The sequence below is a fragment of the Dendropsophus ebraccatus genome, chromosome 7, assembly GCF_027789765.1.
Source record: "Dendropsophus ebraccatus isolate aDenEbr1 chromosome 7, aDenEbr1.pat, whole genome shotgun sequence".
In the NCBI taxonomy this organism is placed as follows: Eukaryota; Metazoa; Chordata; class Amphibia; order Anura; family Hylidae; genus Dendropsophus; species Dendropsophus ebraccatus.
The window spans coordinates 11,512,810-11,539,748 of record NC_091460.1 but is presented as its reverse complement, the minus strand read 5'-3'; the positions used below and the strand labels follow the sequence as shown (position 1 = coordinate 11,539,748).

Here is a 26,939-nt window from a genome sequence, read left to right as displayed (position 1 = left end):
CCTGATGTCACGTGTCATTCCAGAGGTGTTGGCATCGTTTAGGGAGGTTTCATGGGGGACTTGGTGACCTCCAAGTGGTCGGATTTGTATTTCCAAGTGCTGAGAATCTTTTTCCCATAGACTATAATGTGATTGAATATTCGTTCGAATAGTCGAATCTCGGAGCCTATTCGATTCGAATTCTCGAAAGTCGAATATTTCACTACTTGCTCATCTCTACAAGAGACGGTAAAGGTAGGGGACACCGCCTGCAGGCTAAAAAGTGTCACAGCTGCAAGCCCTGGTGTTCTGTTCAGTTGACTAGGACTTTCGGGGGAGGCCTTATATTTAGCAAATCAGCAAAACCTCTACTAGGTCTTTTTTTCAGGGGATGTCTTCTTTTAAGGGAAATAGGGTATCTAGAGGAGTGTGTGTGTGTGTGTGGGGGGGCATTAAAACTTGTGGCTATTCCGGAATTTGTCTGCTATTACTTAACCCCTTTTATGTATATGATCTATGTCAGTTTCATAACTTCGGGATGCTTTTACCTATCTGTCTGATTCTGAGAATGTTTTCTCGTGAGATATTGTACTTCACATTTCTGGTAAATTGGAGTCCATACTGTATGAAAAAAAATAATAATAAAATAACGTGAAAAATTGTGAAAAATCGCATTTTTCAACTTTGAAACTTTACTGCTTGTACAGAAAATGGTTATGTCACATAAATTATATACTAAATAGCATTAGCAATATGTCTACTTTATGTTGGTGGCACTTTTCCAAATTTTCCAAAATTTCACTAAAATTTCAAAATCAGATTTTTTTAAGGACCTATTCAGGTGGGGGCTGCGTTCACACTATGTATATTTCAGTCAGTATATGTATGTTTCAGTCAGTATATTTCAGTCAGTATTGAAATATACATATACTAACTGAAATATACGTAGTGTGAACATCGCCTTAGGCTGAACAACGGCTGTTATATTGAAATAATGGCAGTTATTTACTGTTATATGGCGGCCATCCACTCAATTTCACCATTGTGTGATCAGATCCTTTCTGTGTTTTTAATCCACTCCTGGTTTTGGTTGAGGACCACAATACTGACTGAAATATACGTAGTGTGAACGCAGCCCTCAAGTGTATTTGAGGGGACTATATGTTAGAAAGCCCCACAAAGCACCCCATTTCAGAAACTGCACCCCCCACACTCTGCAAAAGCACATCCAAAATTTTTTAACATTTTTAGAAATTTTATTGTAATCCAATATATTTCATAATTATAAACCTATTACCAGAGAAATGCACCCCAATATTTATTGGCCCATTTCTGCAGTTTATAGAAGTACCCCATATGTGGCCCTATTGCGCTATTTGATGCAACCACAAGCCTCAGGTATAAAGGAGCGCCTAGTGAATTTCAACGCCTCCGTTATATTTAGTCATTTCTGACTGTACCACTTCAGGTTGGCAGAGGCTCTGGGGTGCCAAAACATAAAAAAACACCATTTAGAAAACTACACCCCTCGAGGACTGTAACATGGTGCTCTGTGAGCATTTGGACCCCACAGGTGTTTCACAGATTTTCAGAACAATGTGGCATGAAAAACGAAAATTTTTATTATTTACACTAAAACGTTGTTCTAGCCTTCAATTTTTTATTTTTACAAGGGGATAAAAGAAAAAAAAGGGCCATGTCGTATTTACAAAACACCCATACAGCCAAAACAGTGGGAACCGCCCCCCCCACACACACACACTCACACACACACCAAGTCACCTCATTTTAGAAACTAAAACCCCTCAAGGAATCTAACAAAGGGTCCAGTGACCAAATGCGGAACAATGTGACATGTAAGTGAAAAATTTCATTTTTTCACTTTCACAGAACAAATGTTCCCATCATCAAGGGGTCCATATCCTCACTGCACCCCCTGTTAGATTCCTTGAGGGGTGTAGTTTCCAGAATGGGGTCACTTGTGGGGGGTTTTCAATGTCTTAGCAGCACGAGGGCTTTGCAAATGCGACATGGCATTAACCATCCATTCTGGCCAAGTGCAGCCTCCAAAATCCAAATGGCGCTCCTTCCCTTCGGAGGCTTGCCCTACACCGACATGGTGCTTTATGTCCACATGTGGGGTATTTACGGACTCAGGGGAAATTGCTCTACACATTTTGTGTGTTTTTTTCTCTTTTAACCCCTTGTGAAAATGAAAAATTCAAGGCTAGACTAACATTATAGTGCAAAAAATTGAATATTTCATTTTCACGCCACATTGTTCCACATATGTGCCAGTCACCAGTGGGGTCCATATGCTCACTACACCCCTTGTTACATTCCCTGAGGGGTGCAGTTTCCATATTGGGGCCACTTGTGGGAGGGTTTAACTGTCTTGGCAAAACAGGAGTCTTTTAAATGCAACATGGCCCTCAAAATCCGTTCCAGCCAAATCCAGCTTCCAAAAGCCAAATGGCGCTCCCTCCCTTTGGAGGCTTACCCTGTACCCGCATGGCGCTTTATGTCCACATGTGGGGCATTTCCGGGGGAATAGCTCTACACGTTTTGTTTTGTCTCTTTTAACCCCTTGTGCAAATGAAAAATGTGAAGACTAGATCAATGATGTTGTGTAAAAATAAAATTTTTTACACTTTAACATTGGCCTAGCCATGAATTTGTCATTTTTAAGAGAAAAAATAAACAGAAAATGTGTAGAGCAGTTTGTCCCAAGTATGAAAATATCCCACATGTGCACACAAAGCACCATGTGGCTGCAAGACGAGCCTCCAAAAGGAAGAACCGCCATTTGGCTTTTGAAGGCTTTTGGAATGGATTTTGTGGGCTATGTCACATTTACAAGGCCCCTGTGTTGTCAAGACAGTGAAAAATCCGCACAAGTGACCCCATTCTGGAAGCTACACCCCTCAAGGAATCTAACAAGGGGTGCAGTGACCATATGGACCCCACTGGTGACGGGCACAAATGTGGAACAATGTATCGTGAAAGTAAAAATTTTAATTTTTCACTTTCATGTGCCCTTCATATGCTCACTGAACCCCTTGTTACATTCCTTGAGGGGTGTAGTTTCACTTGTGTGGGTTTTCTTCTGTCTTGGCAACCCAGGGGCTTTGTAAATGCGACATGGCATTCACCATCCATTCTAGCCAATTGGCGCTCCTTCCCTTTGGAGGTTTACCCTGCAACCACATGGCGCCTTATTTCCACAAGTGGGGTATTTACGTACTAAGGGGAAATTGCTATACACATGTTGAATTTTTTTTAAAATCTTTTAACCCCTTGTAAAAATAAAAAAAATCAAGACTAGATCAATGATTTAGTGTAAAATTTTAATTTTGTTTACACTAAATGTTGGTCTAGCCTTGATTTTTTTTCATTTCCACAAGGGGTTAAAAGAGAAAAAAAAAACACAAAACGCGTAGGCTAATTTCCCCTGGGTACGAAAATACCCCACATGTGGACATAATGTGCCATATGGGCATAGTGCAAGCCACCAAAGGGACAGAGCGCCATTTAGAGGCTGAAATGGAGGGTGGAGGCCATGTCGCAATTACAAAGCCCCTATGCTGCCATGACAATGGAAACCACCCATAAGTGATCCCATTCTGGAAACTACACCCCTCAAGGAATCTAACAAGGGGTGCAGTGATCATATTGGTGAGGGGCACATATGTAGAACATGTGCTGTGAAAATGAAAAATACACATTTTTTTCAATTTCACGGCACAAATGTGCCCATCATCAAACGATCCATATCCCTGCTGCCCCCTTGTTAGATTCCTTAAAGGGGTTGGCCACTTTATAGTAAAATAGTTCAGTGTACAGTATTAGTAAGTGTGCTCACTGTATATACTGACAGCAGCTCCCTGTGTACTCACTGTATATACTGACAGCAGCTCCCTGTGTACTCACTGTATATACTGACAGCAGCTCCCTGTGTACCTCATAGAGCTACAATCAGCCTCCCCTCCTTCAGGCTGGGCTGCCTGCTCTGTGGTGTTTTGCTCCATAAGATTGCTTACATGGAGGAGCATGTGACCAGACCCCGCCCCCCAGTGTTTACCACACAGCCTGTATATGTCTATGGAGGACACAGTGGACAGGGCCTGGTCACATGCTCCTCCATGTCTGCCATTTTATGGACTGAAACAAAACAGAGCAGGGCACCACAGCATGGTGAAGGGGAGTCTGATTTAAGCTCTATGAGATACACAGGGAGCTGCTGTCAGTATATACAGTGAGTACAGTTACTAATACTTTGTACTGACCTATTTTACCATAAAGTGGCCAACCCCTTTAAGGGGTATAGTTTCCAGAATAAGGTCACTTGTCAGAGGGTTTCACTGTCTTAGCAGCACAGCGGCTTTGTAAATGCAACATGGCAAGCCTCTAATGGGAATGGGGCCATACCTATTTAGTTGGGGAAAAAGGACAATTTTAATTTATTTGTGGGTATTATGCCAATTATTAGTTTATCAGGTTGAAAATAAGGTTGAAAATGACAGGTGTCCATCAAATTCCACCTGTGTTGATCCAGAGGAAGGCAAAAAACCCTTGTGAGGCAGACGACAGTAGCCTCATCACTGGGAAAAAATTCCTTCCCAACTCCATAACGGCAATCAGAATAATCCCCGGACCAAGGTGACCCCTGAAATAGGAATAAGGGACAGAATATAAAAAATTTAGAACTCCAACGACTTGTGATGGCTTTTAAATTATGGAATTCAAGGTATTTCCCCAAATGGCCGGCACATCGGTACAGCACAAAAGCGTTGTACATTGCTGTTTGGACCAGATATATGGCCACTAGTGAGAAACGAGCATGCTCGTCCGAGCTTGGTACACATTTGAGTATTAGGGTACTTGATGGTGCTTGTTACTCGGACGAGCATCTCGCGATACTCGAGAAAATGGCATCATCCATTTCCTGTAAGTTTGGGGGCAATTTCTCAGCCAATCAACATGCAGGAGACTCTTTGGTACATCCTGCGATCACGTGGGACCCATACATGTCGATAGCAGCGATTGGTTGACCAGATCAGATGACCATGGAATATAAAAAGTTGTGCCGGCGGCGCTCGTCTCACATGCATGCTGGAAGAGATTAGGGACAGAGCTACTGCTTGTCGGGGAGAGTGTTAGGGAGGGAATTAGTGTTCCAGTAGGCAGGGATACTATAGAAAGAACCCAACAGTCCCTTCAAGGGCTTATTTTTTTTTTTATTAATCCAGATTGCTAACAGAAAGGGGACAGCAGGTGTTGCATACAGACCCCTAAGAAGTGCTCAGTACTATTATATTTTTTGTGGCTGGTGCTGCTGCTGTACATTGTATTGCTGTGATTTGTAGTACAGCAGCATAGAACCTCACTGCCCATTGTCCTGTGTAACAGGTGCCATACACCATATACCACCACTTACACACAGATTATACAACAACCTCCAAAAACTAGTGTGAGCAGTATATTTTCCTATTTCTTCATTTCTTTTTGCAGTCATATCCAGGCTCACTGGTAATTGCCCTGTGTATGAGGGTGGCATACACCATATAGCACCACAGACTCTATACGACTACCTCCAAAAGTAGTCTGAGCCACAGGACCAGTTGGAAGAAGAAGAGAGGTGGGCAGAAGGAGAAGCAGGGCTAGAGCAAGTAGATCAGCAACTGTTTTACGGAGTCAAACTCCCGTGGCCAGGGCTAGATGTTTGCAAGTCTGGAAGTTCTTTAAAGAAACTGTGGATGACCGACGGTCTGTAGTATGCAACCTGTGCCACGCCAGGATCAGCAGGGGAGCCACCACTACCAGCCTAACCACTACCAGCATGCACAGGCATATGAGTGCTAAACACCCCACTCAGTGGAACTAAGGCCGTTCAGTTACTGCAAGTCACACCTCTGCTCCTTCCCCTGTGTCATGTGCTGGCTCTGTCAGTCCCCCCGCCCAGGCACCAGCGCCTCCTGCCCTACACCCACCCCTTCACTTCCACTATGCTCCACACCCTCCAGCAAGGTGTCCAAGTGCAGCATTCAACTGTCCCTACAACAGACCTTTGAACGGAAGCACAAATACTGAGGATTGCGGGGCCTACCTCGGTCGCGGTCTCTCATGATTTGAACATCTTTTTCTTCTCCTCCTCTTCCTCCTTCTCTCTATTACCTTCCATGAGCACGTCTCCCCCATTTGTTAGTGCTTGGTGCATCAGCACTGCGGTGCGTAAGCGCCAACAGGTGGTGTTGAAATTGCTGAGCTTAGGCAACAAGAGGCACACCACGCAGGAGCTGTTGCAGGGCATCACGGCGCAGACCAACCTTTGGCTCGCGCCGCGGAACCTCAAACCAGGCATGGTTGTGAGTGACAACGGGCGGAACCTGGTGGCGGCTCTGCAACTCGGCAGCCTCACACATGTGCCATGCCTGGCCCACATGTTCATCCTAGTGGTGCAGCGGTTCCTTAAAACCTACCCGAATTTGGCTGACTTGCTTACCAAGGTGCAGCGCATCTGTGCACATTATAATAATAATAATAATTTTTATTTATATAGCGCCAACAGATTCCGCAGCACTTTACAATTCTGGAGGTACATACATAGACAAAAAAAAAAATCGACATTACAGAGATACATATAATTATCCATACATGAGGAGTGAGGTCCCTGCTCGCATGCATGAGCTTACACACTATCAGGAGGGGGTGCGAGACAAAATGGCAGAGGGGCAAAGTGCATCGTTGTTCTTATGGTCCAGCCATCTTTTTAAGGCAGTGCGGGTAAGGGGGGGTGAACCTGTCACCAGCCAATGCCTGCATGCACAGGTCTAAGTGCTTAAATGCTTGGTGTCCATACAACTACTGGGTTGCAAAGCTGGATTTCAGCAAGTCAACCACAGATGCTGCCACCCTTAGGGCAGTGCAAAGGCGCTTGCAACTGCCAGCTCACCGACTGCTGTGCGATGTGCCCACGCGGTGGAATTCCACCTTGCAGATGGTAGCCAGGGTTTACCAGCAACACAGCGCCATTGTTGAATGTCAGATGTCAAACTTGGCAAGAAGCGGTTGTCAGGTCAGTCAGCTTCCTCAAATGTACAATGAGGAGTTGACGTGGATGTCTGCTATCTGTCAGGTACTGGGCCCCTTTGAGGAATCAACACAGATGGTCAGCGGCAATGCTGCCATCATCTGCCTCACCATCCCACTGCTGTGTCTGCTTCAAACCTTCCTGCTCAGCCTTATGTCTAAGACTTTGCCTTCGCACATTGCTGACTTTATGTTAGGCTGTGTTTCCTGTGACCCTTGGGTTAAAAATGTCATTCCTGCCGAGGAACGCAGTATGAGAGTGAATCAATATCAGCAGGCCCTGGTACTTGAAAATGTACTTCCCATCTGACACCACTAGGGCCAGAGGACGTAGTTCTGTGGTCTAAAGAGCGGAGGAGAGGAGGGGTGGAGCAGGCAGCTTGTCAAGGGGCAGAGGAACACTCTCCAAGGTCTTTGACAGTTTCATGGCACCCCAGCAAGACTATGTCAACCGTCCCCAGTCTAGACAGAGTAGGGGGCAAGCCTTCGGAAAGATGATGAGGGAGTACCTTGCAGGGGATACTAACGTCCTTCCCGATCACTCTGCTCCATACAACTACTGGGTTGCAAAGCTGGATATGTGGCCCAAACTGGCGTTTTACGCCTTGGAGGTGCTGTGCTGCCCTGCCGCTAGCGTGTTGTCAGAGCAGGTCTTTAGTGCAGCTGGTGGCATCATCACTGATAAGCACACCTGCCTGTCAACTGACAGCGCTGACAGGCTAACGTTTATAAAAAAATGAACAAAGCCTGGATTTCACCTGAATTCAACTGTCCACCAGGGGAAAGCAGCTCACCATGAGGATTCTTCGTATATACTCTCCTCCTCCTTCAATTTTCAGCCAACAGCCAAATCTGTTTTAATGGTTCCTTGTGTTCTCACTGCCATGCTGTGTCAGGCTAAATTTTGGGGTGGTTCATAAGCTACCTCTGTATTAATGGTTCACTGTGTGATCACTGCCATGCTATTGCCCCAAATTTGGCATAATGGTGTGATTAGGCAGCCTCAGAGGCGTCCATGCATGCTTCCCCAGCTGTTTCCTGTCCATTTCCGTGGTGTTTCCATCATTTTCTGAGGTTGACACGTTTTCACACAACCTTCCCTGTGCTGAGCTTGGGTCCCCTGCAAAACTGCTTGAGTGTCCCATTGACTTTACTCGTTACTCGAAACGAGCACCTGAGTTTCGGGAAATATTTGTCTCGAGTAACGAGCACCCGAGCATTTTAGTAACGTACACCTTTTTTATTTACCACATTCTGGTCTTTCTTGTGGCGTTATATGGTTTGAGGTCTTGATCTGATTCCATATACTGATTATAGTCTAGAACACAGTACGGTTTGTGCACCACGTTTGTGGTACCTCACACAGGGACATGGGTGGTGCTAATCTTCGTGAATTCTGATCAAATTAAGTGCATCACGTTTGTCCTTATAGTTGACCAACAACATATTTTCAGAGGCAAAGCCCCTGTTCTCACCCCTTGGCATCGCTTTTCTTACCAGATGACTTGGGAGGCCTCTTTGATTTTTTCGGATCATGTCGCAAGCTACAGTAGCTCGGGCAGCGAGGGACTGGAAGAGGGGGATGCTGGTATAAAAGTTATCAACGTACAGGTGATAACCTTTATCCAGCAATGGGAAGATCAGTTCCCAAACAATCTTCCCACTAACTCCGAGGGGGGGGGGGGGGCTCTCTGGGGGATTTGGATTCGGGTGTCCTTACCCTCATATACTCTAAGCTTCAAAGGATAACTCCATTTCTGCCAGTACTTTCCCAATAAGAGATCGCGGTATGGCGTGAAATTCTACAGACTCTGTGAGAGTACCTCAGGGTACACTTACAGATAAAGGCTATGTTCACACTGCGTATGATTCCGTCCGTAGTGCGAACCGCGAATATACGCACTTAGTTTTGAGGTTGATGCGTTCGCTGGGAAGTATACGATATACGCCCGCACAATGCATACTACGTATGAGCTTACGGCCGGATCGTATACGGTGCCATGAAAAATGAACAAGACCAATGTTTGAGGACGGAAATATTGAAACTCACGGCCGTGGATTTCAGTGCAGTCCCGTACGAAGTACTTATTTCAGCCAAATTGAACTTGATTTTTCGATCCAAAAGGTTCTGTGATTTTTTTGGGGCTGGGCGAAGATTTCCAAGTAAATGACCAGCCTCAGATCGCTTCGAATCAAGCTAGGGAAGCAGAACTGTACTACGGGCGTATGTTCGCGGTTCTTACGCATCCGGCCGCATGTCGATTTTTCCAACGCCCGTAGTTTCAGCCGCACATGTACGGCGGCGTACGAACTACGGACGGAATCATACGCAGTGTGAACATAGCCTTTATCTGTAAGAGTACCCTGAGGTACTCTCACAGAGTTTGTAGAATTTCACGCCATACCGCGATCTGTTATTGGGAAAGTACTGGCGGAAATGGAGTTTTCCTTTGAAGCTGAGGAGGGACTCATATACTGAGATGTATTTCTCTGGGATATACATCTCAGAATTTTTGCAGGGCTTTGAATCGAAACCATGCCATGGCCATACTGAAAGTGCGGTATTATATAGAATAGCCCATGTGCAGCAGGATCCCCCAATTTTTTTTTTATTTTGGCTGCATCAACAGCTGTCCACGCCATGGGCCTAGCAAAAGAAAAGGAGGGGTTGTGGGCTAGAAATTGGTGCGCGTTCAAGTTTATAAGGTCATCTGAGAAAGAGAGCTTGAAAAAGTCTATTTCTGTGAAGCCTGAGAGGTCAATTTGAATTCCTGCTCGTGCTACAAAGCCAGGAATCTGGGGTTCGTAATTTGGGGGGGCTGGGGTCCAGATGGGGTCACCTCTCTTGGTGGCGGGGGGACAAGATTGGGTCACCTGTCTGGGGTGTGGGGGAGAGATGGGATGGCATGTCTAGGGGGCAGCCCGAGGCGTCCTCCTGGGATGCCTACGTGGGTATTCATCATAACTGGATGAGGATGAAGAGGAATGGAGGAAAAAAGGATCCCCCCATTCATCCTCACTGGCTGTTTCGGTGTCAGAGGCAATAAGATCGTATGTTTCCTGCGCCGAAAGCATCCTGTGGGCCATTTTTAGATGGGGTATGTAAATGTGTAGTGTAGTGGTGTAGTGTAGTGTAAAACTTTATTTCAAGTAGTGTAATGTAGGCTAGTGAAGTGTAATGTAGTGTTTTTCAGTGTTTTTCAACACTAAGAAAAAAAAATACTACACCAAAAAAGGAGTTGCTGGTAATTACCGTACTTATGTGCGGTACTTATCAGCAGACAGTGGTGGTAGGATAAAGAAAAAAAAAACTACGTCAAAAAGGAGGGGTTGCTGATTAGCGGCGCACTTACGTACAACGATGATCAGCACTCAGCGTCGGAAGGGCGGGAGAAAGAAAAAAAGCTACTGATCAATGTACAATATATAGTGATCAGCCACTAGGGGGCAGTAGCAGCACGAACCTGGACAGAAACTGCCGAAGATAGACGTCAGGGAGATCAGCTGCAGCTCCGGGATCTTCACTCAGGACGCCGGGATCAGGTGAGTATGGTGCACCTACACCACACACACCTCTGCTAACTAACTGAGGGGTGCAGACCAAAGAAAAATATTAGTTGCCAGCAGAGAGCAGAGAACAAAGGTTTACACAGCATGGAACTGTGGGAAAGCCTTATTCAGGGGTCAGAGAGGTCAGAGCTGATGTCAGAGGAGATAGCCCTGAGATGTAGCTGTAAATTAACTCTTTGTTTTCCTGTTTTGATGTCTCATCTCCCTTCACAACTCTCCTCTCCATAGAGAACCATGAAGACAGGGGGGAGAGCCTCAAACTGCTTTTTTATGTAAAATGCATTTTTGGGCTAATAAACCCAATTACAAAGTTTCCTAACCCCTTCAAGACAGAGCCCTTTGTTGCACAAAAGTCTGGGTCAAATTAATGCAATTTTCCTCCCCGCCTTCTAAGAGACATAGGGCCACATGTATCATCCTGCGAACGGACGATTTTCGGCGGAAAGTGCCGATTTGCGTATTTTTTTATACGCAAATGGCCGATCTGTGAATAAAATATTTGCAAATCGTCACTTTCCGCCGAGTACGCCAGGGGGGGCGGAAAGGGGGCGTGTAGTGGGCGGAACGGAGGGCGCGGACTCAGAGTCCGCGCGATTTACCATCCGTTCCGCCCAAATATACGCCGAAAACCTACTCCAGTCCTCAGCTGGCGTAGGTTTTCGGCGGTGCACACCGGCGCGCACAGGATTTATGTAGAGGCAGTCCGCCTCTACATAAATCTCCGTAGCGCCGGAGCTGCGGGGGCACTTTTAAGTCCGGCGTAAAAAACGCCGGACTTAATAAATGCCCCCCATAGTGTGTTTATTTTTCCACCTACAGGGCTAATTGGGGTGTCATTCTTTGCGCCATGATCTCTAGGTTTTATTAATATCATATTGGTGTAGCAGAAAAATTTTAATCGCTTTTTATTAATTTTTTTCTGATATATAATTTTAAAAAATCAGCAATCCTGGTGTGTTTTTTCTTTTTTTTTTTGTTTACGCCGTTCACCCAGTGGGAAGAAAAATGTAGTATCTTAATAGATCAGACAATTTCGCACGCTACGATATGTAATATGTAGAGATGAGCAAATAGTGAAATATTCGAATATTCGATATTCGTACGAATATCTCCCCGATATTCGATCGAATATTCAATCCCATTAAAGTCTATGGGAACAAGTATTCGATTATTGAAAAACATCTATTCGACCACTTGGAGGTTCACCAAGTCAAAAGGGAGAGGGAAGGGGGATTTGAACGCTTATCGAATATTTATCAAATATTCAGCTTACTATTCGAAAATATTCGATACTATCGAATACCTTACTATTCGATCGAATATCTATTCGATCAAACAGTATTCGCTCATCACTATTAATATGTTTATTTATTTATTTTTAAATATTTTTATTTTCATAATGGGCAAGGAGGTATTTTAAACTTTTAGTGTGTGTGTGTGTGTGTGTGGGGGAGGGGTATAAGGTTTTTTTTTTAACACTTTTTTAACAGTAAAACCTGCAATCATTAGATTGCATGTACTAATCTATGTTTTGCCATAACACAGTATGGATCAGTGTTATCAGCGATCTATGCATAGAGCCTGCCTGAGAGCAAACTCTATACATGGATGGCCGATCCGACATAACGGAGGTAAGAGGCTTACCCCGCCTGTTGGTACATTAGATCAGGGGTCCCGATCACTCAGTGACAGATGCTTGTTCTGTCACTGAGTATCTTAAATACCGCAATCGCTATAGATTGCGGCGTTTAAGGGGTTAATGAGATGCAGCTGCTGAATCGCAGCTGCCACTCATTGCCCTCAGCTCCCCAGACACTGATGTGTGCAGGGCCGCTCTCACTGCAGAGGTCCCGCACACATCAATCCCCTTCACAGTCAGAAACGTATATCTACGTATTGCTGATGGGAAGGGCTTAAAATCGCCTGTACTATTGTTTTTTGCAAAAAAAAAATTAAACAATATTTTACTAAAACATATTGTGTGCAAGATATTTGCTGTTACCTGTAATGGATAAGTGAAGTGTCCTGTACATGAGCATTTCCACCCTCCTCAGTTACTTTCCTATTGTGTAGGAGTCATACGTTATCCTGAATAGACCCTGTAATGGTGAGTTTCCTGCATAGACCCTGTAATGGTGAGTTTCCTGCATAGACCCTGTAATGGTGAGTTTCCTACATAGACCCTGTAATGGTGAGTTTCCTGCATAGACCCTGTAATGGTGAGTTTCCTGCATAGACCCTGTAATGATGAATATTGAAGTCTAAAAAAAAAAAAAATAGACTTTGAGATATTGAAAAGATAATGATGTTACTGACATAAAGAGCCCTAAATTCAACCAAATATACTACCCCTGTATCATATAGATGCTTTAAACTATGAAATCTGAAGAAATACGAAACCCGGTAGAATCGAACTTCTTAAAGAAATCTGGAAGTCCGGTCGGAACAAACTTTTGAAAAGTTTGCTCATCTCTAGTCATAACCCCCATGTATGAAGTGATCGTATTATGGATCTGATTTGTGTTGTCTATTATCTTTCATAAATGGGAAACTGTAAATTATTATTAAACTATTTTCAAAGAAGTTTTTCGTTTTCCCATCTTGAGTTGCACTTCTCATGTCTCCATAGCTGGGTATTGGGTTGTGTGTACACCGTGTGGATCGTCAATGTCACTATCCCCCCTGGTAGGACAATGCTACTACCGGTCTTATTGGATATCTCTCCTTTTGAACACGGGACGCAGTCATAGCAGCAGGTATGGATTGTTCGTCTCGCCATTTTCCTACTTCCAGGTAGACATGGATCTGAGCAGCGGGATACTGGAACCTGAAGGAAAACACAAGAACCTTTATCAAATGACAAAAGCTAAATGTCCCTATATGATGAAATGAGGGAAATATTGTTACATCAATACAAACAATTCTGTTTCATCGACCCTCTAAGGTCGGGATCTGCGTGACGGTGATTCCAGATTTTACACTATATCCTAAAGTCCCTTATCCCATATCAGTCCAATATGAGTTTTCGACCAAGTTCTCATTTTATGTGGTCAGATGTGGACAGGTGTGGACAGCCGGCTTACACACAGCGTAGGGCGGAGAAATAGGAGGGTGTTGGTAATTAATGTAAATAGTTTTTTCACTTCCTGATCTTGGAGCTGCCGTCTCCCCCTCATATGTGTATCGGTGTGTACATTTCCTCTTCCGGACTATCTCGCTCCCTGTCCCACATTGGGACGGCAGCTGATTTGAATGCACTGCAAGAGTGCTGTCATATTGACTGACTGCCCCAAATTTCAAGTTTGTTTATTGTGTACACGGAAGCAGGGTTTGCTCCAGGTTTTTGCCGGCCCTTCATTCATCCATACTGACACACATTACTGACTGACACACATTACTGACACACACACACACACGACTGATGCACACTTACTGACTGACACACAATACATACTGACACACATTACTGACTGACACACATTATTGACTGACTCACATTACTGACTGATGCGCACACACACACACACACACACACACACACACACACACACACTGATTGGCACACATTTCTGACTGACACACACACATTACTGGCTGACACACACACACACACACATACACAGGGCCGGCATTAGGGTAGATGGCGCCCTGTGCGAAACCTTTTTTGCGGAGCCCCCCCTTAAGGTAACATAAAGCTCCTTCAGCCTCCCCCACCTCCAGACAACACCCATCACCCCCCCAGCCATTCACACAACTACCACCCCCAGCCCCCCAAACTACCACCCCCAGCCCCCCACACAACTACAGCTCCCACCCGACTTCAGCTCCCCACACAACTACCAACCCCATCCCCCAAAACAATTAGAGCCCCCCACACAACTACCACCCCCATCCCCCAACACAACTACCACCCCCATCCCCCAACACAACTACCACCCCCAGCTCCCCACACAACTACCACCCCAGCCCCCAAAACAACTACAGCTCCCCACACAACTACCACCCCAGCCCCCAAAACAGCTACAGCTCCCCACACAACTACCACCCCAAGCCCCCAACACAACTACCACCCCCAGCCCCCAACACAACTACAGCCCCCCACACAACTACCACCCCCATCCCCCAACACAACTAGCACCCCCAGCCCCCAACACAACTACTACACCCAGCTCCCCACACAACGACCACGCCCAGCCCCCAAAACAACTACAGCTCCCCACAAAACTACCACCCCAGCCCCCAAAACAGCTACAGCTCCCCACACAACTACCACCCCCAGCCCCCAACACAACTACCACCCCCAGCCCCCAACACAACTACCACCCCCAGCCCCCAACACAACTACAACCCCCATCTCCCAACACAACTACCACCCCCAGCCCCCAACACAACTACTACACCCAGCTCCCCACACAACGACCACCCCCAGCCCCCCAAAACAACTACAGCTCCCCCCACAACTACCACCCCCAGCTCCCCCCACAACTACCACCCCCAACACAACTAACACCCTCAGCTCCCCTGTGTAGCAGGGAAAAAAAAAAAAGGCTACTCACCTCTCACATAGCTCTTCAGCAGCAGCTTTCTACTCCTGAGGCTCTGGTCCCAGTAGTGGCTATTTCCACATACAGGGAGCTTCTAGCCAGCCTCACAAAGAGCTCCCAGCCCCAAAGCTCCTATCTCGAGCTCTGCGGCACCTGCACTCTCTTCTCTCCTGCCTGTCCCTGACATGTGACGTCAGCAGCAGCGTTGAGAAGATAACAGGAGAGAAGAGAGGGCAGACGCTGACAATGTCAGATGGATTCAGTTGCAGTCATTAGTGGATTATAATAGGTCCTTTTCGGGCGGTAGCCTGAGCTCCTGGGGGGGCCCATGACCACCCAAAAAGAATTGTACGTTCAGTGGTATATTGTCTCCTGGCTACACTTCTGCCATGATTTGCAAAAATCGCTGCTTTTTTATCACAGTTTTGCACAAATCAGGGCATCATGATATTATCTATCCTGTACTATGAACACCACGCTAGTGCCGCCATAGTTACAGTGGTGTTGGGGGGCCCAAGCTTGGTCAACAGCCCAGGGCCTATGGTGACGTTAATTCGCCCCTGGTTGCAGTCCTGGAGCGCCCCCCAGCTTGCCAGGAGCTAGACGCTCTGGGCAAGCGCACAGGTCGCACACCCCAAAGGCCGGCCCTGCACACACACACACACACACACACACACACACACACACACACACACACACACACACACTACAGAGTGACACACATTACTGACACACATTACTTAGTGACACACTTTGCTGACTGACACACACACACATTAATGACTAACACACACACATTACCAACTGACACACACACATTACTGACTGACACACAAACACATTATTGACTGACACACATTACTGATTGACACATACATTAGTGACTGTCAAACACATACACACATTACTGACACACACCTTTTCCCTCTTCCTCTCTGCTGGGCTGATCTCCACACTGTAGTATTGAGATCAGTTCCTTCATCCCCCCCCCCCTCTCTCTCTCTCTCTCTGCAGGATGCTCACAGGTCCTGCTCTCTGTCTTCTGATGTTCAGCGCTCACCAGGGGCGGAGCTAAAGGCTGATTGGCCCTGGTGCAAAATATTAGCTTCACCCCCCCTTCCTTCTCCATACTTTCCGATCAGGCACAGTCAGAGGCCAAAAGAAACTTATATTCAATTACTTTAAGGTGACGCGCCACCTAATGTGCCGCCGTGTCCAAATGAACTGTCACTGTCCGCCTCATGTACTGTGCCATTGCCTTCACCTCTTGTACTGTGCCGCTGTGTGTAGTAGTTCTGAAATCTGGAGAGCCACAGGCTGTAAAACTACAACTCCTATCATGAACTGTCAGCAGGGCAAGATGGGTGTTTTAGTTCTGCAACCTAGAGAGCCACATGCTGCAGACGAACAACTCCTATCCTGAACTGTCAGGAGAACAGACAACCTCTGTGATTAGCCATACACAGAACACCCATACACAGATCACCCCATCCGTACACAGATCACCCCATCCGTACACAGATCACCCAATCCGTACACAGATCACCCCATCCGTACACAGATAACCAACACACACACAGATCACCCATACACAGATAACCCCCATCCATACACAGATCACCCATACATACACATATAACCCCCCTGCATACACAGATCACCCCCCATACACAGATCACACACCCTCCATACACAGATCACCCCATCCATACATAGATCACCCATACACAGATAACCCCCATCCATACACAGATCACCCATACATACACATATAACCCCCCTCCATACACAGATCACCCCCCATACACAGATCACACACCCTCCATACACAGATCACCCATACCCCCCACAGGCTAGGAGGAATGCTGTCTGGGGAAAAGCTCTTCTCCTCATGGATGGTGCAGCCCTGGGCACATGGAAGGTAACTATAATGCACTGTGACCCCGCCTGGGGGAGGGGCCTTGGTCCTGCAGACGGCAGCTAGAGTGTCCCGGCACTATAGTGAGCGATACAGTAGTGGGCAGACAGACACTGAGGACGGGCCCCGCCTGGTCCGGCACTTACAGTTTAGCTGCAGCCTGCATCCACATGTCTGTGTGACCCGTGGATGCAGGCAGTTAGGCTGCACAACATAGGGACACAGTTAAGTGGCAAGGGAGGCCATGCCGGGCCCCCCGAACCTGGCGGGCTTGGTCGCAGGTGCGACCCCTGCGACCACTGTAGCTACGCCACTGGTGCTCACCCTGCACTACAGTAAGTGGGCTGAACATTAAAACACCAGGCCCCTTCCTCTCTCTCTCTCTCTGGGCCCCTGGAGGTGCTGGGGCACCAGTACTTGCCCGGGTAAACCCTGTGCAGAATGATCACACAATTATGGTCTCATTAATTTAACCCCTTAAAAACGATGACGTACCCATTTACGCTTATGCAGTTTATCGTGAGAGATAAGGATTGTGATCATTTATTAGTTCGGACGCTTCTGCACTAGTGATGAGCGAACATCCCAATGTTTGGTTCGGATCCTGAACACGAACATAAAAAAAGTTATTGTGATTGGTTCGTGTTCGTCAAACATTCGCGAACAAATAATGAATGTACAGTAGAAGAGTACATTATGGTCTACACACATGTGTACAGATCATCAGGTGCAAAGCGTACCTTGGCAAGTTCCAAAATAACCATCATAATAACCATTCTGATCATCGAACAAATTGCTCGGGATCGGCGAACACAATTAGCGTCACGTTCGTACAAACATATGAACTTTTACGAACGTGTTTGCTCATCACTATTCAAATGGCAACACCAACTATGTTTATTTTTTTATAAATAATTGCATGCCTTTGCACTAGGATAATAGGGGCTCACTTGCTGAGATGACAAGGCTACTAGCCAACAACACCACTTAAAAAATAATGATGTTACATGTTCACTTGTACATTGTATCAGCACTCAGCTATTTGTATAGCGATCATACTATAATGTAATCTTGTCGGAGGGGCTCTAAATTTGGGCAAGTGCCCTTGCTTAGCCATCACGCCATCAGGGCCACCATCTTGGCTTACTGGTCCTGGACCTGAACCGCTCCTCGCTGACTCCGCAACTGTAGATAGTTAGATAGACACTGACCTAAAGCACCCCAGAATAAGTCTCCCTTAGGAGAAATTATCGCATTGGACTCATGAACCCCGACATGGACCTTCCTGACATCTCTTTCACTTGGTGATATATTTACTCCATGGCGGCATGTTATTTTTTTCCTTAACACACATTACAAAGTTATAAAACTTTGTAGTGTGTGTTAATTAGCTATCTGGCCCTACCACCCCAAACACCCCCCCCCCCCCCCTAAAATGGGAAGCTCCATTTTGTGTCTGTGAGCGTCATACCTCCTGTTTATATTTCCAGGTTATGGACTGGGTATTCACATAAAGCTCCGGACCACTGACGTCCCATGGTGTATACTTTCCTACTTTGACGATATGTGTCAAGCTATCTCTATGTACCCAGTTTATTATCCTATATGGATGTACAGCTTCTCCTTGGTCATTGAAGTAATATGAAGGTCTCATTGGATCCGGTGAGGACTTCAGCCTCTGTATGTAGCGCTGTAACCTCTGTGTATAGTGTATGAGACCAGGGATTGAATTTTCTTGATATTTGTCTTTTATATATAAGAACATTTCATGTAGAGATTTTCCCAGGATTTCTACAGCGTGATACAAGTTTGGAGCGACCCCAGAAGAGAGATGGGTTATCAGATTTGGCAGTGAGAACTTTATATTGTAATCATCCTCTTCATTGGTTTTGTTTACTAAAATGAAAGAGTCTTTTTCCGCATTTCCTCCGATTTCATCTAATGATGACCAAAGTTCCTCATCATCATTAGTCTTAAATATATTGGGGAGTTTCCTGTAGTTTCTCATAAAATCTTCCACTCCTGGAAAATCTTGTGATGAAAAGTCTACGGCTAGACTTCCATTCAGTATTGAAAGTTGTTGTTGTGTAATGATATCACCGAAAGCCCAGGATGGGGGGAGGATGAGGGTTATATTTGAAAACATAGATCTTAAACAATGAAGCGTCTCAGATCCACTACGAGAGTAGGTGCCACATATTACAATAATATTGACTTGTAAATTATGTATACTCTCTAAAATGTCAAATATCTCTGTAGAAAGTTTCCATGTAAGTTTTATGATGAAGGCGGCACAGATCCCGTCCTCTCTCATGTACTTTGTCAGTATCCGCAGCTCATTCTCTCCGACATCATCATCCGATACTAAAATCCCAACCCAGGTCCAGCCAAAGTGCTTCACCAGTTTGGTTATTACCATATTGTGGACGAGGTGACTCTGGACGGTGCGGAAAACATGTGGATAGAGGCGTCTATCAGATAGTGAGGGGTCAGTGGCTCCATAGCTGATCTGTAATACACAGGAGGAAACAAAAAAAACATGTTGTCTCTCCCATAGCTAAGCTTCCAACTGGCATATTTCAGCTGGATAATATCCACCCACAATTAGCAAGAGTGTCTCAGTAATGCCTCCAGACTATATTATTTCCTTGGCTGGTAACCACATTTATCACCAATTGAGCATATTGTATATATTGTATGTATATTGTATTGTATATTGTATGTATATTGTATATTGAGCACCAATTTGAGCTGTCTACCTCCCTGGCTCCAGTGCTGGGGTCTGCTGTCCTCCCCTATCCTCTGCTCCAGTTCCTGGTCTCTTGGCCACTTTTTGGTCTGAGTGACGACCCGTCATGAGGTGTCAGCCCTGCCCAGCCAGTCAGAGGCCATAGCAGGGTCCCACCTCGGCCACTGACCAACTAAGCAGGGCTGACACATCCAGACTCAGGTCCCAGCTCAGACCAGGAAGTGGCTGGGGACCAAGAACCAGAGGAGCCAACAGCAGCATTGCCCAGAAAAAGATGTACCAGTGCTAAGAGTCTGTGTATTGTCAGTCAACAACAGACAATTAAAACACTTAAAAAGTGGCCAAACATGGTCCACATATAAACTGGTGGGTTCCCATGATAGTTAGACCACTACCATACACCAAATATTACTAAGGAAAAAAAGACCTTAAGGGTACATTTACACGTACCGGATCCGCAGCGGATTTCACGCTGCAAGTTAGCAGTGAAATTCGCTGCGGATCCAGTAGTGTGAAGGTGAATGGATCCCATACATGCAGCGGATCCGCTGCGTGTATGGGACCCGGCCCCTTTAACCCCACTGCCGCCGTCCGCCCGCCTGCAACCCCCAGCCCCGCCCACTTTACTTTATGTGCACATGACATTGGAGTTATTACGTACAAATTAGCTTCAGCTATTACTCAGACATACCTCTTCAATCATACTAAGTACTGGAAGACAAAGTCTGGAATATCTATTACCTGAGGATATCCATATAGTCCAAGGATCTGTGCTACAGGAATAGTTGTATATGAGTGGTAGTCGCCAATGACACCGGCCAGCTGGCCTCCAGTACGGCTCCTACAAGAGTAATTTGGTATATTTTTATCTGGGCCAGACAGAAGATGTAAAATGCGTTGTACAGCCACTCGCTCATCTAAGCAGGAGTCGTATATATGATATCCCAGGGTGATGTTGGGTAAAATGTCAGGATTCCGGTTAATTTTATAAATGGCAAATAGAAAAATCAGACTATGAATGATCCCCTCAAAATGTGCCCTGTAAATACAAATATATATATAGAGAGAGAGAGAGAAAGAGAGAGAGGAGTTACTATACATCTAGGATCCATTTATTCACTACACTGTCATGGTTATGTACTTTTATTAGAATTACAACATATATTGTAACATGAGACATTCCTGTTGACTTTTTATCAGCTGAAACTTGACAATCATTTGAAAAAGTATATGCCCCAACTCTTATTTCCCCCAAACTAGTTTACTGCGCAGGATAAGCATACCTGTCCTGATGACGTCAACCATGTATGGAGCCAGGGGCAGATCCAGAACCAAAGGGCTCTGACCAACTTGGGAGTGATGATAGAAAAATACCTGCATACATCGTGATGAATATCCGCCTTCGCTATCTTGTGGGAATTGAGAGACACATGATCAGGGATGCAGGCCCCAAAGCTGGGGGGACCCTTCAGCAATAATAGTGACTAGCAGCAGAGTCTTGGCTTAAATGGTGCACTTAGCTAACTGCTGGCTTGACTTAACTGTCTCTTAGGCAATCCTCCTTCTTACTCTTCTGATAGACCAACAAAACACAGTGATCACTGAACTCAAGGAGATCAGTGAAAAAAATTCCAATAAAGTACTCAATTTAGAGTCTCCACTGAGTCTGTGGAGCCTCGGTTGCGAGTCTCAAAACACGGGATAGCCAGATATCTATAGCCTGTTGCCACGAAGTGGCTTCATGATGGGGAGAGCACCACCCCACCCTGATAGATAACCCCTTAAGTCCCACTGGGTTGCGAGTATTGGAACATAAATAGGTAAACACCAGGGTGGCCCCTTTTTGTCAATGTCTAACTCAAGGTGCGAGTATTGCGATTATGACAAGATCTTGCCAAGGCAGGCTTCCACCCACAGACGGCCGTTTCGGGGTATTTGCCCCTTGTCAGTGTGGAGCAGGATTCTGGCTAGTTGGGGCAATGACAAATCAACCAACAAAACCCAGTGATCACTGAACTCAAGGAGATCAGTGAAAAAAATTCCAATGAAGCACTCAACTAAGAGTCTCCACTGATGCCCCCAAAAATTTAAATATGCAAAACAAGAGTCCATGGAGCCTCCATTGCGAGTCTCAAAACACGGGATAGCCAGATATCTCTAGCCTATTGCCACCATGATGGGGAGAGCACCACACCACCCTGATAGATAACCCCTTAAGTCCCACTCGGTTGCGAGTATTGGAACATAAATAGGGATAGCCCATCTATGTGGATAAAGTTATTCCCCATCTCTTTCAATCCACTGAGGTTGTTTTATACTAGATAACTTACCAACTGGAGCCTCTCTAGTCTACACTATTTCCACAGCCTAGGCAGTTTTGACTGACTGAAACTGCAACTTACTTTACCCCATATTCCCAGGGACCTCTAGGATTGGGGGAAACCCACCCTGTGACAGGATCTAAAGCCTCTGATAGACTGGGATTGAGGGGAGGGTGTTGAGTGAGGTACACTCAACAGGGATTGGATCTCAGACAGAAAACACATAATCCAAAAGAGTTAACCCTTATGTAGTTTAGCTTCAGCTGATCCTACAGCTAGGAAAACAAAGAGAAGCACCGGGGGTTGCACATAGTGTACTTTGCAGACAATAGGCATCACAATTGATTGTAGAATGAATGAGCTGCTCACCAAGTGCGGCACCGCACATCGTACTAAGATGGTCAGCCATCCGCAGCCTTCCGATTTACTGGATAACCAGAGAAGAAGAAAGCAGCATGTGGACAGCAGCAGAGGTCCACTGATGTCACTTTCTTCGGATATATTTGGCGCTGGCACGGCACAGGTCAGATACTCACAAAGCAAGGAAGATAAAGTGAAACATTATCATTAAATGGTTTTAATATTCTACAACTCTCATCATCTTACTTTCTATGTGAGTACCTGACCTGTGCCGTGCTAGCGCCAGTTATATCCGAACAAAGTGACATCAATGGACCTCTGCTTTTGTCCATATGCTGCATACTACAGACTTAAGTCTCAGTCTCATTGGAGTGTATGTGTGTCCCCTGAGTGTGTGTCTGTGTCAGTGGAGGTTTTTTTCCCTATATTTTGCCACATTCTGATGTTTAATGCTATGATCATCCAGCACATGATCTCTGTACTGGGAGGTATCTTCGCATATCCTTTTCATTCTTGCTGTTTTTATGCTGTATAATTCCACATAAGGCCCACTTGCAAAGATGTTCTGCAGCAGATGGTAGTAATGCTGTACTTTGTAATTATTAATCACAAGGGTCCCCCATAAATACTGTCCCTTCCAGCTCAAAGGGAACAGTGGACCAGATGCACTGCTAAGCCCAAAGGTGGGGTGCCTATAACTTGGGTTAAAGGGGTTATCCAGTGCTACAAAAACATGGCCACATTCTTTTAAAGACAACACAAATCTTGTCTCCAGTTCAGGTGCGGTTTGCAGTTAAGCTCCATTCACTTCAATGGAACTGCACAGAAAAACCCTGCCCCCCAAGCTGGAGACAAGAGTTGAACTGTCTCAGGAGAAAGTGGCCATGTTTTTGTAGCGCTTGATAACCCCTGCAACCTTGCCTATGCCTGGGAACCTTCTTATTTAGTCAGGACAATCCGAAAAGTCAAGGAATTGATCCTCAGTTGGACAAAGAGCCTAAGCTGAAGTATCCTTCTCGTAACTGCTTGACTTCCTTGGGAAATCTTGAGGAGTTAGCTTCGCCCTGTTGTTTAAGCCTGGGACTCATGCCACCAATCCTAACAGTTGCTGGGCTGGTTCGGCAAAAGCAGTCTTCCACCTAGTTCTTTCTTTTAACAATGAGTACAAGGATTCTCTACAAAAAACACTTAGTCATGCTCTACACTACCCCTGCAGAGTATACTTCTACCTAGGCAAGGTCCTTAAGGCAAGCCCTATACCTCTCCACAGCCAAGAACACAAGCCGCAGCTCCAACTTAGACTCCAACTCCAGCTCCTTCATAAATGGACAATTAGACACCAGAGGAGTGTTCTATCACACTAGTTTAAAGTAGAACTGACTCAACAGCTTCTTCTAATGTTCTACATGATCCTGGGGCGACTTCTGAGTGAATAAGGCAAAGGTATAAAAGAAACTCTCCTTTTTGTGTTTATGTGCAGTAGATAGAGCCAGTCTCCAGCCACCATGTCCAGAAGAACTCAAAACTAGACTAGATAGAACAGGTGGTGTTTCCTGCTGATAATCTACTATGTTTCTAACTAAATATTCAACATACACAAAGAAGAACTGCTAAAAATGCCAAATATATATATACTGTATATATATATATATATATATATATATATATATATATATATATATATATATATACAGCCTGCTGCATTCATAGTTTACATACACACACACACACACGCACAAACACACAGCTGCAGCCATAGCACACTGAAGAAAAATACACAATCTTCTCCTAGATCGAAAACACCACATTTAGGACAGAGGTTACTTTTACACAACTTATGGCCTCGCCTCCTCTTCCTTCTTCTCTATATTTCACAGGATATCTTTATATTACACTGCTGCTTATCCAGGAAGAGAACAGCACAGATCTCCCTCCACATAATGGACTCTTCCAGCTCAGAAACAAACTGCCAAATAGTGACCGACAACTTTTCCCTGACCACCCTCATCTAATAGGGCCAGTGTCCTATTACAGATATATGGAGGAAACTAAATGTATGTGAGAAAGTGTTTTTCTGGTTTTAATAAATAAGGTCCTTAGATTAATAGAACATAAAATATATTGATGAGGAACATCTCTAAAATTCAGATAAAACCTAAATAGGGATGGTCCGAACCTGCCGAGGTTCAGGTTCGTACAAACCCGAACTCTCGGCAATGATTCCCGCTGTCTGCCCGCTCCGTGGAGAGGGTGGATACAGCAGGAGGACCGCCAGAAAACTGGGATACAGCCATAGCCATAGGCTGTATCCCAGTTTTCCAGGCGGTCCTCCCGATGTATCCACCCGCTGCACGGAGCAGGCAGACAGCGGGAATCTGATGCCGAGCATTCGGCAGGTTCAGACCATCCTTAAACCTAAATTATAAAATTCTGGAAGATTTTTTTTTTAAGCTAGAATTGTTTCTTCAAATAATCTGTAACTTTTATCATGGTGAGATCACAAGCATCTTACATTAAGAGAAGCCATAGAAACATCAATATAATCATCCATCCTTGAGTTATACAGATATATTTAGTTCCATATCCACAGCCCTGTACACAGATTCTCATCATTCACATTAACCCAGTAAGTGTCCAGTAAGGCTTACAATCTAATATACACTAAACACTGGGGCTGATTCCATAGGAGTCATGTTCTGGAATTCAGGAGGAAACTGAAGAACCCAAAGATGTAAATATCTCCTAGACATTGAGTCTCTAAGATGATGTTGGACGGGCTCTTTTGTTGTCCTGTGGCAGTTAGCCGTGTAGGCAAACATGGTCTCCTCCATGGCAGCTATAAAAATACGATGTTGAAGAGTGGAGGATACATTGCTCACTGGGAGTCTGACAGTTCACAGTCAGCCCTTCACAATGCTTATGGTTCTTAGAGATGAGGGCTACTTGACTATGCTGGAAACCGATCGTTCGGCATTTGAATACCAGCGGCTGACATTGTTGGATGAAGCCCTAGGAAGTCCTGGAAAACATGGATACAGCCACAGGGATGCAACAAACTATGCCAGCCACTAATATTCAAATGCCAAACGAATGGTCTCGAGTATGGTCAAGAAGCCCTCATCTTGCAAGGTTATCCTTGTAGGTTATTTGATACTATGCTATAAGTATAAGCCTTGCCTCGGGCCAGACCCGCCTATCACTGTAGCAGGAATTCTCTCTCTTGGTGTTTGTCTCTCTTCAATCCACTAACCAAAGACAAAAGACTTCCCATCAGGAACTCACCAATCTTAAATAGGGGTGACCAGGTCTAACCTCTTATTGGTGAAGATGTGTAAAGAAAGAAGAAAGGATAAATGTAGATAGCTGTGGTGTATCTGAGGCACCTGTACCTGTGATTGGTCAGAACAATGAACATGAAGAGAAAATAGTTAACCCTTTTTCTTAAGCTGTGATCTTACAAAACACATGAGGGAGTGTGAGACACCAAGTGGTGAAAGTGCTAAAGGCAGCTATCATCCCCTAGTGTGACACCTGAGTTTACCCGAGGGACATAAGATTTAGTGGCCCACCTGTACCGGGACACTACATAACCACGTAGGTGGAGATAAAATTGCTGTTGTGGGGAATGAATGATAGGTCCAATAGTATAGGCCCCAGTTAAGGGTGAGCCAGCCATTGAGGAAGCCCTTTAGGTCCAAGCAGGGTAAATCGGCATAGTTGCTCTTTGCCAATTCGCTGGCTGAGATTCCTGGAGAAGATGGAGGTAGTCCCTCAGGGTGTATAGGATACAGTCTGACATGGCTATTATGCAGGGACACTTATGCATAAACTTGTGGAAACCAGCATCACGGCTCCAGCCAGATGGCCATGCCCTGGGAGGGCACTAAGCAGGAACCACTTATACTTTCACTAACTAGAATTCAGACTAAAGAACTAATCTGAGCACCTGGCCCACTTAACCATTAATATAAGCTTTCTGCTAGTTTCCTATTAGTGGAGAAGAACGTGGAGAGACAGAAGAGTATATTTTTCAGTGACCTTTGCATGGATTGGTCAACTCGCCAACTTTCAGCTGGTGGAAGAAAGGAGGAACATGTGTTTCAACCCCTATATTCCTTCCTCAGCAACAGGGAGGATTTCATAGCCTATTGACTCTGTGATTATCCTGACTTACTTTCCATCGTAGAGAGCCAAATCAGCAGTACAAAAATGGTCAGAAACATATCTGAGAGTTAAATAGGAAGGAGAACAACAACAGAGACAATCAGAGACAAGTTCAATACCATAGTCAAGTAAGGGTCAACTCATGGGATCATGCAGTACCACGTAACAATTCAAGGGCAGAATAATGAAGGAGCAAAACAGGTGTAGCGGATGGACCAGGCACAAGGAGGTGGATCTCCTGGATC

General features: G+C 45.3%; 1 protein-coding gene across 1 annotated transcript in view; it reads right to left on the bottom strand.

Moving 5' to 3' along the window:
- LOC138796437 (vomeronasal type-2 receptor 26-like) overlaps positions 1 to 26,711 on the bottom strand; it is a 36,491-nt gene extending 9,780 nt beyond the window's left edge. Inside the window, exons 1-7 of the mRNA XM_069976040.1 lie at positions 26,705 to 26,711; positions 25,191 to 25,366; positions 22,540 to 22,701; positions 21,224 to 21,258; positions 20,591 to 20,888; positions 18,572 to 19,609; positions 13,342 to 13,465 (exon numbers count right to left, since the gene is read on the bottom strand). Coding sequence (XP_069832141.1) covers positions 13,342 to 13,465; positions 18,572 to 19,609; positions 20,591 to 20,888; positions 21,224 to 21,258; positions 22,540 to 22,701; positions 25,191 to 25,366; positions 26,705 to 26,711 — 1,840 coding nt within the window. The remainder of the gene's footprint in view (positions 1 to 13,341; positions 13,466 to 18,571; positions 19,610 to 20,590; positions 20,889 to 21,223; positions 21,259 to 22,539; positions 22,702 to 25,190; positions 25,367 to 26,704) is intronic.
- Positions 26,712 to 26,939: the final 228 nt, after the last annotated feature.